At 45.1% G+C, this 16,902-nt stretch overlaps 2 protein-coding genes and 1 long non-coding RNA gene across 3 annotated transcripts in view; 2 read left to right on the forward strand and 1 right to left on the reverse strand.

Annotated features, from left to right (window-relative positions):
* The window catches only part of LOC306822604, a 152,473-nt gene that overhangs the window by 52,654 nt on the left and 82,917 nt on the right, over window positions 1–16,902 (reverse strand). The window lies entirely within an intron of this gene.
* LOC306822595 (ciliary microtubule inner protein 1-like) lies at window positions 4,278–6,690 on the forward strand. Its single transcript, XM_079341721.1, has 4 exons — window positions 4,278–4,494; window positions 4,879–4,960; window positions 5,331–5,426; window positions 6,026–6,690. Exons 1-4 carry the CDS (start codon window positions 4,436–4,438, stop codon window positions 6,179–6,181), a joined length of 393 nt encoding a protein of 130 aa, XP_079197847.1. The 5' UTR covers window positions 4,278–4,435; the 3' UTR covers window positions 6,182–6,690.
* Window positions 8,167–16,464, forward strand: chmp4ba (charged multivesicular body protein 4Ba). The gene is made up of 6 exons (XM_079341711.1): window positions 8,167–8,538; window positions 13,141–13,318; window positions 13,417–13,531; window positions 13,625–13,751; window positions 14,355–15,735; window positions 15,787–16,464. The coding sequence occupies exons 1-5, from the start codon at window positions 8,346–8,348 to the stop codon at window positions 14,417–14,419; spliced, it is 678 nt and encodes a 225-aa protein (XP_079197837.1). The 5' UTR covers window positions 8,167–8,345; the 3' UTR covers window positions 14,420–15,735; window positions 15,787–16,464.

A 16,902-nucleotide genomic window follows, 5' to 3' on the forward strand; every position in this document is an offset into this window, starting at 1 on the left:
TATTGACGACTGTAATAAAACAATTTCTCTCCTGCTGATAGTGACAAAAAAATCCTATTCATATAATCATTGTGTCAGGTTAATATTTGTTTTTTTATACAACAATAGCTTACATGAAAGATTCAATTGAATTGCCATGTAAAAAAAACACTTATTATAAGGTATCACATCAAATAATGACTATCTGGTGTGTAAGTGTTATTACCTCGTCATTAAAAATGCAGGTTATTTTATATACATTAGTAACACTGTTGATATAACAGCTTGATTACACTTTGATTAATATAATAAATATACATTGTGTTCTGCTGTGCACAGGAGATAATGAAGAAGACAGTTGACTTCTTTCCAGGAAGGGCAACAGTGTCCTTCAGGAAAGGTCCGTCAGGCCATCTTTGCCAGGACCCCTCTGACGAGGCCATGAGGATTAAAAAAAATCCCTCCCTTCAGGACAAGTCCCCTCCTCAAAAACAGGACCAGGTGAGAACCAATGCTCTCACTCTGGTTTTTCAACGTGGAGGCGATGTGTCAGACATCAACAACAGCATCAGAAAAAGATGAGCAGGAACTGTTCAGCCTGTGGTCAGCAGAAGTCCAGATATGTTGGGGATGGCTGTTCAGGTCATTTCTTTTATCAGAGCCCAGTTGTTAAGTACTTTTACTGTTCAACGAAGGTTTTTAAGATCTATGAACATGAAGGCCTTAAGAACCCCAGGATGTCCTTTGATGACTAAAGCATGAGTGTAGCTATCCTCGTTAGTATAGTGGACAGTATCTCCGCCTGTCACGCGGAAGACCGGGGTTCGATTCCCCGACGGGGAGGTATCCTTTTTTTTTCCCCTCCAAAAGCGACTAACCCTAACCCTAACCTGACCCTGACCCTGACCCTGACCCTACCCTACCCCTAACCCTACCCTAAAACTAACCCTACCCCTAACCCTGACCCTGACCCTACCCTACGCTAACCCTAACCCTACCCTACCCCTAACCCTACCCTAAAACTAACCCTACCCCTAACCCTAACCCTAACCCTACCCCTACCCTAACGTTCTTTTCAAATTACCCAAATTAAAGTCATGACAACGAGTTCCAACAAAGTTACGGGCCATGTGCTCGGTCCCTTCCGCGGGGGGTCACCGGATAATGGAGTGGCTTAAAGGTTTCGAAACCGGGCTGAACGGGATCTAAATCTATCTGTCTCGTTTACTCAAATTTAAGCAGCAAGATGGGGATAAACAACTCTGATAGAAATGTAGTGTTTTATCATATAGCTGTGTTAAACAGCCTGACTTTAGATCCAAACTGAAACTATGACTTTAACAGTACAAGTAATCTAAATTCAAATCGCTTATTTAAGCTATGACGTCACTTTCAACTTTAATGAAGATCACCTGAGAGTCTGTGCCCGCTTCAGCAGTATAACAAGGATGCACTTCATCCTGGACCAAGGACTGTTGCTGTGTCTCCCCTGTGTCCCTGTTAGACACCTGAATGGCTGGATATTTTGCCTGGCAATTAAAAGAGGATCAAACACAGCGGGCAGCTCCACACCTTATAGGGCCAAAGCGTATATCCTGTGTCCGCTCTCTCTATGTGGAAACGTTATAAAATACCTTATTTGTTGACATTGTTTATAAAGGCATAGATGGCTGAAAGTACAAATCAGAAAACATGTTTCCGCCCGGTTTCGAACCGGGGACCTTTCGCGTGTGAGGCGAACGTGATAACCACTACACTACGGAAACTGATGAAGAAGACCCCAGTGACGTCATAACTTTTTTTGCAACATTGTAAACCATTTATTTAGTCTCACAGTCCTTAATTTCCTTAACTTTTACCATTCATTCTCTATGGTAGTTCTTATCACTACGGATGTAATATACTTTTGGCCACTAGTGAGATTTGGGGGGCGCTGTTTCACCCTTTTGATAAATGTAAGGAGACCCCGTTTCTTCAGGTTTGAGTCACAGTCCGACAGTCAGTGCTCTGACTGACTTTGACTGTGGCAGATGTGGGTGAAGAAAGGGGCCTGGACTGGGACAGAATCGGCACAGATCCCACTGGATCCTGCAGGAAGGGACAGAGCCGTCTGTACTTCCTGAGAAGGCTGGGGTCCTTCAACATCTGCAAAAAAGCTGCTGCAGATGTTCTACCAGTCTGTGGTGTCCAGCGTCCTCTTCTACGCCGTGGTGTGCTGGGGAGGAAGCTGCAAGAAGAGGGACGCAGCACGCCTGGACAGACTGGTGAGGAGGGCCGGCTCTGTGGTGGGTACAGAGCTGGACTCACTGGTGACAGTGGTAGAGAGGAGGTCTCTGGACAAAATGCTCTCCATCATGGACAACACACACCACCCTCTGCACAGCACCTTCACCTGCTAAATCTTGTTTGGGGATTATTGTATACAGAGGGGAGGGGGGACAGCGGGTGTGTATTGTAAATAATGTCTATCTATCTATCTATCTATCTATCTATCTATCTATCTATCTATCTATCTATCTATCTATCTATCTATCTATCTATCTATCTATCTATCTATCTATCCATCTATCTATCTATCTATCCATCCTTCCATCCATCCATCCATCCTTCCTTCCTCCCTCCGGGGCGGTTCCACTTGTTTTCTGAATTGAGGCATTAAATAAAGAGATGAGTACAGCAGTCTCTCTGTGAATCAGTAATTAACAGTTTGATATTAATGAAGATCACCTGAGAGTCTGTGCCCGCTTCAGCAGTAGAACAAGGATGCACTTCATCCTGGACCAAGGACTGTTGCTGTGTCTCCCCTGTGTCCCTGTTAGACACCTGAATGGCTGGATATTTTGCCTGGCAATTAAAAGAGGATCAAACACAGCGGGCAGCTCCACACCTTATAGGGCCAAAGTGTATATCCTGTGTCCGCTCTCTCTATGTGGAAACGTTATAAAATACCTTATTTGTTTACATTGTTTATAAAGGCATAGATGGCTGAAAGTACAAATCAGAAAAGCTGTTTCTGCCCGGTCTCGAACCGGGGACCTTCCGCGCGGGGACCGTGAATCCTAGCCGCGTTCATTCTCAATAGTAGTCCTTATCAATACGGATGTAATATCATGTTTGGCCACAGAGCAGTTAATGGCGCTGTTTTACCCTTTCGGTTAAAGGTAAGGCAGCATGAGAACCAGAAGACGCTAAATCATAATTGTGGTAAAAATTCAGGACTTTATTTTATGGATTAGAAGAGATGTAATGCAGAATATTATAGCCTGTACTGTAAATCTTTTGCAAATTGAAATTCTGGTAAAAAATCGCATCGCATCACACAAACCATTATCCAATCTATTACACACTCAGGGAAAGAACATCTGGATAATCTAATCCAGTGGTTCTCACCTTGTTGTTGTTTTTGCTGCAAACAGATACTGTTTTATCTCTGGATATCACTTTAAGTATCTACAGTGTTGCAGAAACCTGTTGTGACGTCACTGATTACAGTGTTTGAAGTTTCCGTAGTGTAGCGGTTATCACGTTCGCCTCACACGCGAAAGGTCCCCGGTTCGAAACCGGGCGGAAACATGTTTTCTGATTTGTACTTTCAGTCATCTATGTCTTCATAAACAATGTAAACATATAATGTATTCTTGGACATATCCTTTCACCTTATAACAGCTCCTGGTTCTCACAGGATTTGTCAGAGTTTTATCAGAAGAGTGAAACAGCACCACCAAAATCCCCACCGTGGCAACTGTTATATCCATAGTGATGAGGACTATCATGGAGGATGAATGGACTTCATAGGATGTCCTAAATGTAAATGTCACAGCACCAGGAAGCATTGTTTGTGGGAAAACACAGAAACTTAGATGTGTTTGAAGGCTGTATGCAGAAGTCATAGGTGGTATCAGGAAACCAACCGACTTAGTTTAGTCTGCTTGGAAAGGTCCCTGTATCTCTGACAACAAAAAACAAAACACATGAGGATGTGATCCAGTTTAATAACTCCACTTTTCCCAACTAAAAGTGGAGGAAGCCAAAATTGACCATAATTTGGAATTAATGATCATAATATTCTACTTGTATACTTTTGTTGTGGCTCTCTCTTTAACACGTGTTACTAAGTCTAAGTCTGAGTTTAAAGTTTAAACCACAAGAGTAAAAAAACCCAATGTCGTCCGACCCCCCCCTGTTACCCTCCAGTGGTGGTCCATCCCAGCGTCACCACGGTTACACACACACAGGACAGAGAGAGAGGTGATGTATGTGTCAAGGGAACTCCACGTCTCCATGGCGACGGTAAACAGGTCTGTCAGTGTGACTTACACACAGGTGAAACATTAGCCAGGGAAAGACAAAGAAGTCACACACACACACGTACACACACACACACGTACACACACACGCACACACACACACACACACACACACACACACACACGCACACACACTGTGGTCGGGACAGATGGCGGACTCACAGAGAACATCTGAACCTCTTAACTTTGTGCATCAGGATGAAATCTGGTAAAACTGCTGACTCTTTGTTTTCTCAGAGATTTGTTTAGTCGTTTTTTTATTTGAATCTTTACTCTTTTTTTTTTTAACCTTTTAAAGTGTTTTCACTTCGTGCTGGAAGAAGTACGATAGAGTGGATGATTTCTAACATAAAGAAGGAGTAATAGCCTGCATGCATTGCTTTGTTGTTTTCGTTGTTTTCCTGCATGCTTCTGTAAATGACTGAATGCTTCATGTCTCATGTCACTCAATGGACTCCGTCTCTCAGGCAGAATTAGTTAAAAGACGGAGTTTCAAATCCTTTCAGTGACATTTTAGGCAGGTGTAAACTCAAGCTGAGTGTGTGTGTGTGTGTGTGTGTGTGTGTGTGTGTGTGTGTGTGTGTGTGATTAGGAAAGCACATGTCAAAATGGAGAAGGTTGCAGCAAATGTCTGGCCAAACAAGTGGGGATCCCTGACCGAGGCCTACAAAGAGGTAACACACACACACACACACACACACACACACACACACACACACACACACACACACACACACACACACACACACACACACACACACACACACACACACACACACACACAGAGTTAACGTGTGCGGGTCTCTGGGCTAAATGTGTGTGTGCAGAGGAGCATGAAAACTCTCAGAGACAAAGAAAACAGAAACAGCTTGAAGCATGCGCTGCTGAGGGGTCTAACACAGACACACAGCGCCCTCTAGTGTTGAATTGATGCTGTAGCATGTAGACAACATTAACCACAAAACAAACATAGCCACCATGTGTCCCTGTGTTGTAACACATGCAACATGACATTACCTAGCTTACTGTGTTCGCTCCTTTAAGTACGAGAGAGAGAGCATGAGACTGAAGGAGGCCGCCAGAGAGGAGTGTCCACGCCACCTGAAACCACCTGTGACCACTCAAGAGGCACACATACAGGTACGCTAGCTATCGAGGCTACCTACTGTACCTTCCTACCTCCTTGTCATCATTCCTTCTGTCCTTCCTACCTTCCTTCCATCCTTCCTTGCTTCCCTTTCTTCCTTCCTCCTTGCCTGCTTTCATACTTCTCCCTTATTTCCTTCCTTCCTTCCTTCCTTCCTACCTACCTACCTACCTACCTACCTACCTACCTACCTACCTACCTACCTACCTACCTACCTACCTACCTACCTACCTACCTACCTACCTACCTACCTACCCACCTACCTACCTTCCTTCTTGTCATTCTTCCTTCTTTCCTTCCTACACTCCTTCCTTTCTTCGTTCCTCCTTGCCTGCTTACATACCTCTCCCCTCCCTTATTTCCTACCTACCTACCTTTCTTCTTGGCACTCCCTGCCTACTTACCAGCTAACCTCTCACCTTCCTTCCTTCCCTCTCACCTTTCCACCTACCTCCGGCTGATGGACGTACTTAAAATCTCTGAAAAATAAAAAATACTTCATGATGAATGAATAAGATACTGAAAATGCTACGTGCTATACGTGCTATTGATTTACGCACCTATAATGTTCATGTTGTTTCTTGACCTCCAGGTTGGCCCGTCTCCTGCAGTCCCTCGGACGACTCAGGGCCTGATTGGCTGGCGTTCGGCTCAACCACATCTTCAACTAGAAAAGTTTGGCGTGGTGCATCATGGGAGGCGTAGTTTTCTGAAGGAGCTTGGCTGGCCGCTCAACTCTTGCATCTGACTGGAAGCCACAAATCTTTGTGGTTTACTGAACATTTGATTCCTCGTGTTTATTTCACACCTAACTTCACTACGACATGAGAGCTGAGTTAACCTCCTCTATTTTAAGTGTGATGGCCTCAGGTGGAATAAGGTTAATAATAATAATAATAAGTAGTATGCAATATTGATCTCAATAAATCATATATCATATATTTTACACCTAGCATTAGTCACTTTATTCACTGCACATTTTTAATTACGATGTTGTAGATTTTAAATGTTATTCAATTCTTTTTTCCTAATTAATTCTCAGTTTTTAATATTTCTCATCAAGATGTGATGAAATATTTGTTTCATTTCCTGTCTGGACTGAAGCTGCAGTGGCTGTTTGTCAAATGAACAAAAATGCAAAGGTGTGACCAAAATATTTACAGGAAACAAGCGGCGGACGATGAGCCGCTCCAGTCGGTTTGTACGCTAGCAACAAGAACTTCAGTGTTCTTCATGTAACAAATAAATGAAGATGGTGCAAACGGATTTCATGCTGCAAATCATTGACTTGATAAAAGATAACATTTCCTCCCTTGGTCTGTCACCCCTCAGTCAGAGGTGCTGCTTTGGGCCCCCAGACAAGTCGAGGGCCCCAGAGGGCTTCAATCACAACGCTGATTTGGGCCCCAAATTAATTGAGCTGTGGTCCCTGACAGACTCTAGAGTCGCCTCTGCCGACAGTGACAGAATTTTATGTTTCCCTCTCAGACGTAGAGTTAGGCGAGGTGTGTACTGCCCACTGCTGTTTACAAAGACAACCTTGTGATGTCACACTCGTGACGCATGAAACAGGATACAAATTGTGAAAAAAAATATGAAAACATTTAAATGCACTCCAAAAATAAATAAATAAATAAAGTTAGGTTGCTACAAACATGTGATATCTGTAATAAACTGTGATAAATATTACAAACGTAATTAACTGAACGACAGTGTTTTGTAAAGTGACTTCAAGCAAGAACCTTTTACACATTTTTTTTCAAGAGTACAAATGTTGAAAACAAATACTAAATAGTGCAACATTACCATGTCACATTTTGTACAGGATTGTCAAAAGAGAAAGAGGGAGCACATTACTCCCACTCTGGCCTCCCTCCACTGGCTGCCTGTGCACTTTAAAGTTCATTTTAAGATTCTTTTATTTGTTTTTAAATCTGTAAATGATCTCGTCCCACCTTACCTCTCTGAGCTGCTCCATCCCTACGCTCCTGCCCGGTGTCTCAGGTCAGCTGACCAGCTGCTCCTGGAGGTACCCAGGTCTAAGAGCTCAGAGGGGAGAGGGCTTTTTCTTCTGCCGGTCCCAAACTCTGGAACGACCTCCCACTGCACATTAGACACGCCCCCTCACTGTCCATTTTAAAAACTCATCTTAAAACACATTTTTATTCTTTGGCTTTTAACCCAGCATGAGACTCTGTTCTTGTTTTAGTGTTTTATTGTTTTTATCGTTTTAACCCTGTTAGTGTTTTACTTATGTTTTATGTTTGTGCTCTTCATGTATGTAAAGCACTTTGTCACAGCTATGGCTGTTTAAAGTGCTTTATAAATAAAGTTGAGTTGAGTCAAGAGAAACAGCTGTCATGTCAGTACTTACCAGCAGCACGTCATCTTAAAATATAGAAATTAAATGTATTGCGAAAAGTGTCTTAAAAGTGCAATTAATGAGGTCTCAACTGAAGAAAGAAGAACATTTATTATAAAAAAAAAGATAAATAATGAATGAAATATACAAGGGTATGTAACGTGTCAGTTTTCTAATTCATTGGTAAAGTTTAAAAAAAATATCATATGTGCTATTTTACCTTTAACTCATTTTAAGGACTTCAGATACAGTTTAATATCGTTTAAAAAAGAGTAGAGCATGAAAGTTTTACGTGGAAATATTTTGTCACGCGAAATTCCCCCTCACGTATGAGTCACGTAACCGCGCTGACGTAATGACATCACGAGGCCTCGCAGGGAAAAAAGCGGAAGAAGAGACAAAAACAACAACAGCAGCGGCCGAACCGCAGCTCGGCGGACGGGAGTTTACTGAGAGAGAGAGAGAGACGACGAAATTCAACGAACACCGACTCGGAGTGACGGTTCGGGAGAGGTTAATCCAGGGTTAAGTGTTTACATTCAGCGTGAAAATGTCCGGAGGAGGTTTATTCGCGAAGTTATTCGGTAGCGGAGGGAAAGGTGGGAAGTCGCCGACACCCCAGGACGCGATCCAGAAACTCCGAGAGACCGAGGAGATGTTGGCTAAAAAACAGGACTTCCTCGAAAAGAAGATCGACCAGGAGCTGATGACGGCGAAGAAGAACGGCACGAAGAATAAACGAGGTGAGAGAGGGAAAGGATCGGGAAGTAGTTTTTTTGAAGAAGAGCTAGTTAGATAGTTATAGTTAGCCCGCAGGCTAACAGGAAGAGGAAAGTTGGCAGTTGACGGAGCTGTCCTCGCGACCGCCTGTGTCCTCGCGACGGTCTGACATTTTTAAAAAGCTATAGTAAGTGCAGAACAAAGTTTGTACTTTAAAATAAATAATTTATAGGCTCAAAGTAGAGCAAAACAAAAAGGTTTAGAGAAAGTTAGAGAAGTAGTCGACATGGGAAGCTGTCAACCTCGAGACTGTCACTGAGAATCTGTGAATATAAAAGTACTTTACACGGTTATCATCCCCTTTTTTCACCATCCCGAACAGCGCCCCCTGTGGTCCGAATGAAACACCTGTGCTGTGCTTTAAAATAGAAGAAGAATTTTGGCTTCAAGACAGAAAATGTAAAGAGGTGAGAACATGTAAATATTAAAAGAAGACCGAGAACTCCTCAAATAACACGACCAACATGATGCAGCATTTAATGAGAAGCTCTAATCACATCCTCTTGACGAGAGAGAATAAACATTAAAAGGTCAAACCACACTTAGAAGCAGGTTTGAAGTCCCTAATGGAATCTGCGATCAGGAAACTGATCCAGGTCATGAAATAGTTCCTTGAACATGTCCTGACGGTATTCCTTTAAACGTCTTCATATTGAGTAAACGCTTCACATCGATGTAAACATCTCAGGCAGAGCGTGTTTTCAACCATTTCAATCAAATCAGCATTTAATGAAGCGTCAAGATTTTCAGTAAGTGTTTAAATCTTTCAATGATCAAAACCAGTTCTTTTCAGGTCAGGGATTTGATCTGATGACAGAGAGAGAGAGAGAAAGAGAGAGAGAGAGGGCAGGTCTGTGACTGATAATGATCAGAGGTAGACGTGTCAACAGGTTTTTATTGTGTTTGTGAAGCCTGTAACATTAAGCTGTGAACGATCCACAGCCATGAGCTCACTGCAGATACTCAAATTCTTCCGTAATTCGAAGGGATTCTTGTCGCTCTTCTTCCTGTGGCGTGCTGGAGCATAAACATGCCGTGCTTGTTATGATCGAATGATTGCAAACATAAACAGTGTTCTGCAAAGATAAAACAACGACGTGTTCAGCAGATGTAGGCCTGAGCAAAACAATCATCATCAGTGCACAAACGGCCCCAAATAAAAGACGATCAAACAAGCAGGAAACCGTAAGAGCAGGATCCAGATCCAGCTCGTGCTGCACGGCGCCTGTTTGCTCTGTGGAGCAGCTCGTGTAACGCACCACCTCCCTGCTAACGCGTGCAGCGACAGGCCCGTCAGAACCGTCGACAAGATAATCAGACATGACGGAGGGATGGATGGATGGAGAGCAGCTGACTGTTCACAGTGTAGTACAGCCTGTCTGTCTGTTGAGCTTCACTGACCATGAAACATGACAGTCATTAAGGCCGGTCTGAAGTGCTGCACCCTCTCAGGACTCGTGCACACGTAGGCGGGTCATTTCTGAAACCTTAGTGCTGTGTGTTTTGGCCTTAAGTACACGCACACGCTGTGTTTGACGTCCCTGAACGCCGTCCTTCAGTAAAACTGCTTCTGGTTCTTCAGGTTTTTTTGGTGTTGTCATGCTGCACGCCGCTTTCTCCTCCGTGTGACGTCATCGTGCGACGCTGTCACTTTGTTGACATGGGATCAGTGCGACGGCCGACGTCTTTTAAAGAGAGAATCCAAACTTTTGAAGTCGCACTGCCAGCTGTGACGTAACCATGACTCCTGGCAGCTCCTTTTAAAACTGGTTTTAATGTCTCTTACTTCATCACGCAGGACATCGGCTTCTCACAATGAATCTGGATTTACAGCATATTTCATCCTGTCACTCAGACTCCCGCTTGTTTGGAGGGGGAGGTTTAAAAACAAAACACACAATCTATAAAGTCATACCAAACCCCGAGGTTAGCATACAGCTGCACCTCCCCGTCTCCTCGTTACCTGTTTTAACAAGTTCCCTTCACTGTCGGACTCACGGAACCCAAGAGAAGGAAATCATTGTGCATGTTTCAGAGACCTTGTTTTTTATGCTAGCATCAATTAGCTTTAGGGCGCACTCACGCTAGGCAATCTGTACCGCGCTTCAAAACAAAGTCCAGGTCATTCAGTGTTCAAGCTCGGTACACTTCCTCGGCCCCTGGCACGCTTCGCCACGGTACCGTTCATGCACGATTGAGCCCGCCCTCCCGTGTAACGCTTCCTCTGCGCGTAGAGACGTTTGAGAGCTTGTGAATCTCAGTGGTTACAGTTTGAAGGCAGCTGTTTTCAGCTAATCCGATCATATTTGTACGAGGTTTGGTAACAATGTTATGAGTCCAGGAATAGAGCTGAGTGCTGATTTAATCCAATGAGGTGGATGTGTCTGGCTCCTGTGGACCAGAAGGACAACATGCAGGCGGCGGATGAAGGTGTTTGTGAAGCTAGCGTGTGTTCCATGCAGGGTTAGCTAGAAATAATCCCATTTATTTATTTGATTTTTATTTTACAGGGAAAAAACCAGCAAAAGGCTAGCGTTCATCACCATTTTATAAAAGGCTCCCTGGAAAATCAAAACAAATAATTCTCTAATTCTACACGCCGAAGATCTGATCTAAAGTAATATTTCAGTTGTCTTGATGTCAAACTTGTTGTTTGAAGGATGTTAACGGCAGCGTCTGTAAACCTGATATCAGCAGGACGGGACTTTACACTCCACCGCGTCACCTTCACTGAAGTTCACTGAAAGTTCACGAGGACGACGACAACAACATCCCCGTTCTTCAGCACTTTTTGAAAAGCTTCAACCTTACGTAACTCGCCCTATCTCTCTTCTTTTTTTCTAATCTGAAGATTTTAATCCACACACACGCTTCTCTTCTCCCTCCTCACGGATGACTCAGCAGATTTGTGTTTCCCTACGCTTCCTCACAGGGGAAGCCCTCGTTGTAGTTCAGACGACTTCAACAGGTGTACAGAGACTAAAGCATCGAGGGGCCAGCCCCCGGACAGGAAGTCCGGAGGGAATTTCAAAATAAAACACAATATACTGACTTTTCATCACTTTATCAACAGGATGTCAAGACAGGCATCAATCTTGTAGTTCTCTTGTGATCTTGTAGTTCTCTGTGATCTTGTAGTCCTCTTGTGATCTTGTAGTTCTCCTGTGATCTTGTAGTTCTTTCTGTGATCTTGTAGTTCATCCTGTGATCTTGTAGTTCTTCCTGTGATCTTGTAGTTCTTCCTGTGATCTTGTAGTTCTTCCTGTGATCTTGTAGTTCTCTGTGATCTTGTAGTTCTCTGTGATCTTGTAGTTCTCCTGTGATCTTGTAGTTCTTTCTGTGATCTTGTAGTTCATCCTGTGATCTTGTAGTTCTTCCTGTGATCTTGTAGTTCTTCCTGTGATCTTGTAGTTCTCTGTGATCTTGTAGTTCTCTGTGATCTTGTAGTTCCTCCTGTGATCTTGTAGTTCCTCCTGTGATCTTGTAGTTCTTCCTGTGATCTTGTAGTTCTCTGTGATCTTGTAGTTCTCTGTGATCTTGTAGTTCTTCCTGTGACCTTGTAGTTCTATGTGATCTTGTAGTTCTCTGTGATCTTGTAGTTCTTCCTGTGATCTTGTAGATGGTGCTGCGGTTCGGTCTGACGTAGCAGAACCCCGGTGCTGATGGGCTGCGGTGCACATGGGAGGGTGTTCATTAAATAACGTCATTGGTAACAACTTTATTTTCATCTGTGCTGATAAATGTTCCCATCTTACATCAGAAATCTGACCAGCACATGATCCCCAAACATCCCTCACATAGTCGCCTCTCACGTCTAAACACACCGACTGTGAGGCTTCAGTGAGTGTGTTAAGATGTCGGCCGTGTTAAAGAGAGACAGATTTGTCTCTGGCAGGATTTGATCAGATTAACAGAGTCGCGCTTCATCGGGACAAACATTAGAACTCAGCATGCAAACATTTCACTGACGCTCCGTCTGCTAATCTGTCCTCCATCACTCACTGAAGAAGAAGAAGCAGCAGCAGCGTGTTTCTGCTGACTCAAAGGTGATGAATCATCGCTCACTGCTGGGGATGTGTTTCGCTCTCCCAAGTGTTTTAGAACAACTGTACGTGACGGCTACACATTTTCATGGGACAATAAAAAAGTCCTTTTAACAGAGAGAACATGCAGGGTCGTATACCCAGCCTAAAGCCTGATGCGTCCCGTCGCCCTGTTCCTGCGTCCAGCCGGCCGCTCCTCTAAAGTGACCCCTGTTATCGGGCCGCTTGCTCTCGTTGTATTCACGGTGGTTCTGCCTTTTTCCAGAATTCTGGAAGAACGCTACCAGCTAAATATTTATCAGCTCCAAGTCCAACATGAACACGCTTGGTTTCAGGCGCTGTGATGTCCTGTTTAAACGAGCAGAGGAAATAACACATGCAGAGACACTGTTAATGAGCGTTTGTTGGAGGAGTTCTTCAGAGCTCATGATGGCGTAACTACGACGCGGATCCCGACGCAGAAGTTCAAACCAGACTTCGTCCATCTTGTGTCCTGACCTCGCCCGCTCTTCTGTGTTTCAGCCGCTCTGCAGGCCTTGAAGAGGAAAAAGCGTTTCGAGAAGCAGCTGGCTCAGATCGACGGCACGCTGTCCCAGATCGAGTTCCAGAGGGAGGCGCTGGAGAACGCAAACACCAACACAGAAGTGCTGAAGAACATGGGCTACGCCGCCAAGGCCATGAAGGCCGCTCACGAGAACATGTAAGAGCGTGTTTGAGGAGCGAGATCAGATCCTTTTATATGAGACGTGGACGTATCATGATTCTCTCTCTCTCTCTCTCTCTCTCTCTCTCTCTCAGGGACATCGACAAAGTAGACGATCTCATGGCTGAAATCGCAGAACAACAGGAAGTGGCTCAAGAAATCTCGGACGTCATCTCCAGACCGGTTGGTTTCGGGGAAGATTTTGACGAGGTGAGAACAGAGACGAGAAGCGTACCTGTGTCTTTAAACCGCACCGACATTTTAAAGGTTGATCCAACACGTGTGTGTGTGTGTGTGTTTCAGGATGAGCTCATGGCTGAGCTGGAGGAGCTGGAACAGGAAGAGCTCGACCAGAATCTTCTGGAAATCGAAGGAGCAGCCGACGTTCCTCTACCCAGCGTACCGTCTACATCACTACCATCCAGACCAGGTAGGCCACGCACTCACACACCTGTGTTTAAACGCTACTGCAGTGACTTATTAAAAATCCTGATGGAGGACTTCAGAGCAGCCGGCTACGTTTTTATTTTATACACTCGGTACGCTCTTAACATAATATCGAGTCAAGAACAAAACCTCTACGACGCCTGGAATATAAAAGGAAACACTGGGAGGAGAGAGAGTGAGGGAGGGCGAGCAGCAAAGGGCCGAGGTCAGATTCCAACCCAGAGTCGCTGGACCCGTGGAGAACACGACGTCCTACCTGTGTGGTCAAAAGAGAAGTGGGCTCGTACGTCGTCTCCCTCGCCCCCGTGTTCAAACGCACGCTTCATCACCCGCTCGCTGTGCGTGTCGCTGCGTTTCCCCTTTTTCATCGTCTCCTCCGTGTGTTCCTCAACTCCCTGAAAGGGCGTGTTCACTCTGAACGCAAACAGCTGATTGGCCGAGTAGCTTCCAATGCGGCGATGAGATCCGCCCGTCCCCCCCTCTGTGAAGCGGCGCCTCTTTAGTTCACGTGCTTTGAAACGTTGATGTTAATGCAACAGCTGGATTTAATGTTTGTTATCTTCTCCGTCTCTCTCTTTTTTTGTAGCCAAGAAGAAGCAGGAAGAAGACGAGGACGACATGGCTGATCTGGAGGCCTGGGCCGCTAACTAAGCCGACCAGCGCCCCCTCTCCTGTCTGTCCCTGTGCTACCAGGCTGCTCTCACACATCTGGAAGAGAGACAGGCACTCTGGGCTGCTGGCATGCTGCTCCGTCTTAAAGCCGACGTCCCAACATCTATCCTCACCCTCATCCTGAAGTATGCACTTGTGCACAAACTCACTGACACGAAATGAAACGCACCCGGGCCTGTTCTCTGCTCTGATTTAATGTTAGCATCTCTCTGCTCCGGCTGCACGCTCCTCTTTCCAAAGGGCACGGAGCAGCCTGTGCTTCTCTATGCTGAAGGTCTCTTTACGAGTGCACGAGTCAGCACTTGAGTCAGGAGGGCGCAAGTGCATACTTCGAGGGCAGGGTGTGCGGAGGAACAGGGGAAAGGCTTGTGTCTGAGAGGAATTTGAAGAATCAACAAATGTTTTTTTTGGGGGGGGGGGAGGGGACTAAACTGAAAGACAACATGACTCAGCCATTTTTTCTGCTTCCTGCGTCTTCATCTCTCTGCTCGTCTGCCATGACGGCGACGACGTCCAACCATCCACAGCTTCTCTGCAGCAAAAACGAAGACGGATGAAAAGTTGTGAGGATTTTCTCTCATGGCAGCGTCACAGTTAAACTTCAGGCCGATGACGCGGGACGTTCGTTCGTTTTCGATGCGTCCGTCAGCCGACGGAGGAAAAGACAGCGATGATTGTAGGGGAGGACGCTGCTAACAGAACCGACAGCTGCTTCAATTTAACAACCCGTACTGATAATGCAACGCCGTTACCATGGCAACAAAAACACAAAGTCCTGCAAAACTGGAAACATTTTTAAAACCACACAGCAGGTGAACTCCGGCACACGGTCCGAATGCACCAATCATCTTTCAGTAGAAAAAAAAAAAGCTGCAGACCAATTTGGCTAATTGACGGCGTGCTCGCACACTTTGAGTTTTGACGCTGATGAAAATAACCAACGCTATCGTTATAAAAGATGTGATATCTTTTAGACTCATATTGGTTTCTATGGAAACGATCTTTAAAAGACCCGAAGCGACGACATTGATCCTTTTCCTATTTTTTTGTTCTTTGTTGAATCTGTCGAGGCGTCAGACGAGGCGATGACCGTCGATGATTGGTGGTGGCGCGTTAGACGTTGGAGAGGGATTCGTTCCTGTGTGGGAGAAAAACACGTCTTCAACATGTACGGCCATGACACCGTCATCCCGTTTGTCCACAGGAGACTCCGCCCTCCTGGGTTTGTTGCTGTTCAAACACTTTGGATGTTCTCTTCTATTGGCTTTATTTAACGGTTCCATCGTGGCGTTGTCGTCTCGTTTGTTTTTTTCTTTTTTTAATGGAGTTCTATTCAGAGGCCTGAGGTCTTCTGGACGCCTCGCCCCGCCCCCTTTTTTTTTTCATTGGATCCAGATGTGATGCTGTAATATTTCCCGTGCCTTTGACTCAAAGACTCACATCTTAACAAGTGCCATGATTTTTGGAGTGTCGGTCCGCGTCGATCACAGTCAACGCCTCGTTTGAAAAACGTCAAACCTCCGACTGAGAGCGTCGACGCTTCACGGAGAAGCGGCGTCTGTTTTTCCTGCAGGATTACGCTGCAGCGCTGTTGGACCTCCGTCGTCGCTGCAGGAGGACGTGTTGAACTTCCTGTTCCTGTTTTCAGTCTGTAGTTTAACTCTGACGTAAATCTGAGAAAGTCCTCCATGGTTCGAGTTTAAAGATGGTGTGTGCGTGTTTAAGAGTGTGTGAGTGTGTGTGTGTGATGTTTTCCTGCCTTTGGACACAGTGACCTCTTGTGAATATTTAGTCTTTTTTTTTTCTTCTTCTTTTCACCTGCTGTGAACGTGGAAACACTTTCATCACTAATGTTAGTCTCCAATAATAATAATATCTTCTGCATCGCTGCACCGCCCCCCTTTTTTAGTTTGATCCACACGACCCGCCGTCTGTCAGGGGACACGTCTGTGAACGGAAGGATGGTTGGGATTGTATTTAAACTTGATCCGAGTCTCTAAATAAAGAAAACCATGAAGAAAGAACGTCTTTGTTTCTGTTTGAGTATCGAAGGACGTCGTGTTGAAGCTCGGACGTGCTGCTCACATGACGCTCAGGGTGGGAAACGTTAATGCCGCAGTAACATAGATGTTGTATAAGGGGAAGGGTCGGTCATTTGGGGACCTTTCCCGCCACAAGATGAGCCCGGTACCGAGACGAACCGCTCGGTGGAAACGGGTCTGAACGGTTGCTTTGTTTGAGTGACAGTGGAGAGGCGTGTGCACACCTGAGTTCACCTTCTCAGACTGGAGGAGTGTGTCTGTCTGTTTGTGTGCAGTCTACACTCACACCAGACTCCAGTTTTAGGGGGTGCCACTGCAGCGGTCTCGCTGAAGACCACTTGAAACCTGCTCTTAATTTAGCTCTAGGATCACGTTTCTATACCAGCAGGCTGAGATGAGCTTCTTCTCCTCGAGGCTGTC

This window comes from Symphodus melops (genome assembly GCF_947650265.1).
Source record: "Symphodus melops genome assembly, chromosome: 4".
Taxonomy (NCBI): Eukaryota; Metazoa; Chordata; class Actinopteri; order Labriformes; family Labridae; genus Symphodus; species Symphodus melops.

Coding starts and splice junctions, on each gene's coding strand:
- LOC306822595 (XM_079341721.1), top strand. CDS start 4,436: ATGGCGGACTCACAGAGAACATCTGAACCTCTTAACTTTGTGCATCAG. Junction 4,961..5,330: donor TGACCGAGGCCTACAAAGAG/GTAACACACACA, acceptor CGCTCCTTTAAG/TACGAGAGAGAGAGCATGAG. Junction 5,427..6,025: donor CTCAAGAGGCACACATACAG/GTACGCTAGCTA, acceptor CTTGACCTCCAG/GTTGGCCCGTCTCCTGCAGT.
- chmp4ba (XM_079341711.1), top strand. CDS start 8,346: ATGTCCGGAGGAGGTTTATTCGCGAAGTTATTCGGTAGCGGAGGGAAA. Junction 13,532..13,624: donor TCGGGGAAGATTTTGACGAG/GTGAGAACAGAG, acceptor TGTGTGTTTCAG/GATGAGCTCATGGCTGAGCT. Junction 13,752..14,354: donor ATCACTACCATCCAGACCAG/GTAGGCCACGCA, acceptor CTTTTTTTGTAG/CCAAGAAGAAGCAGGAAGAA.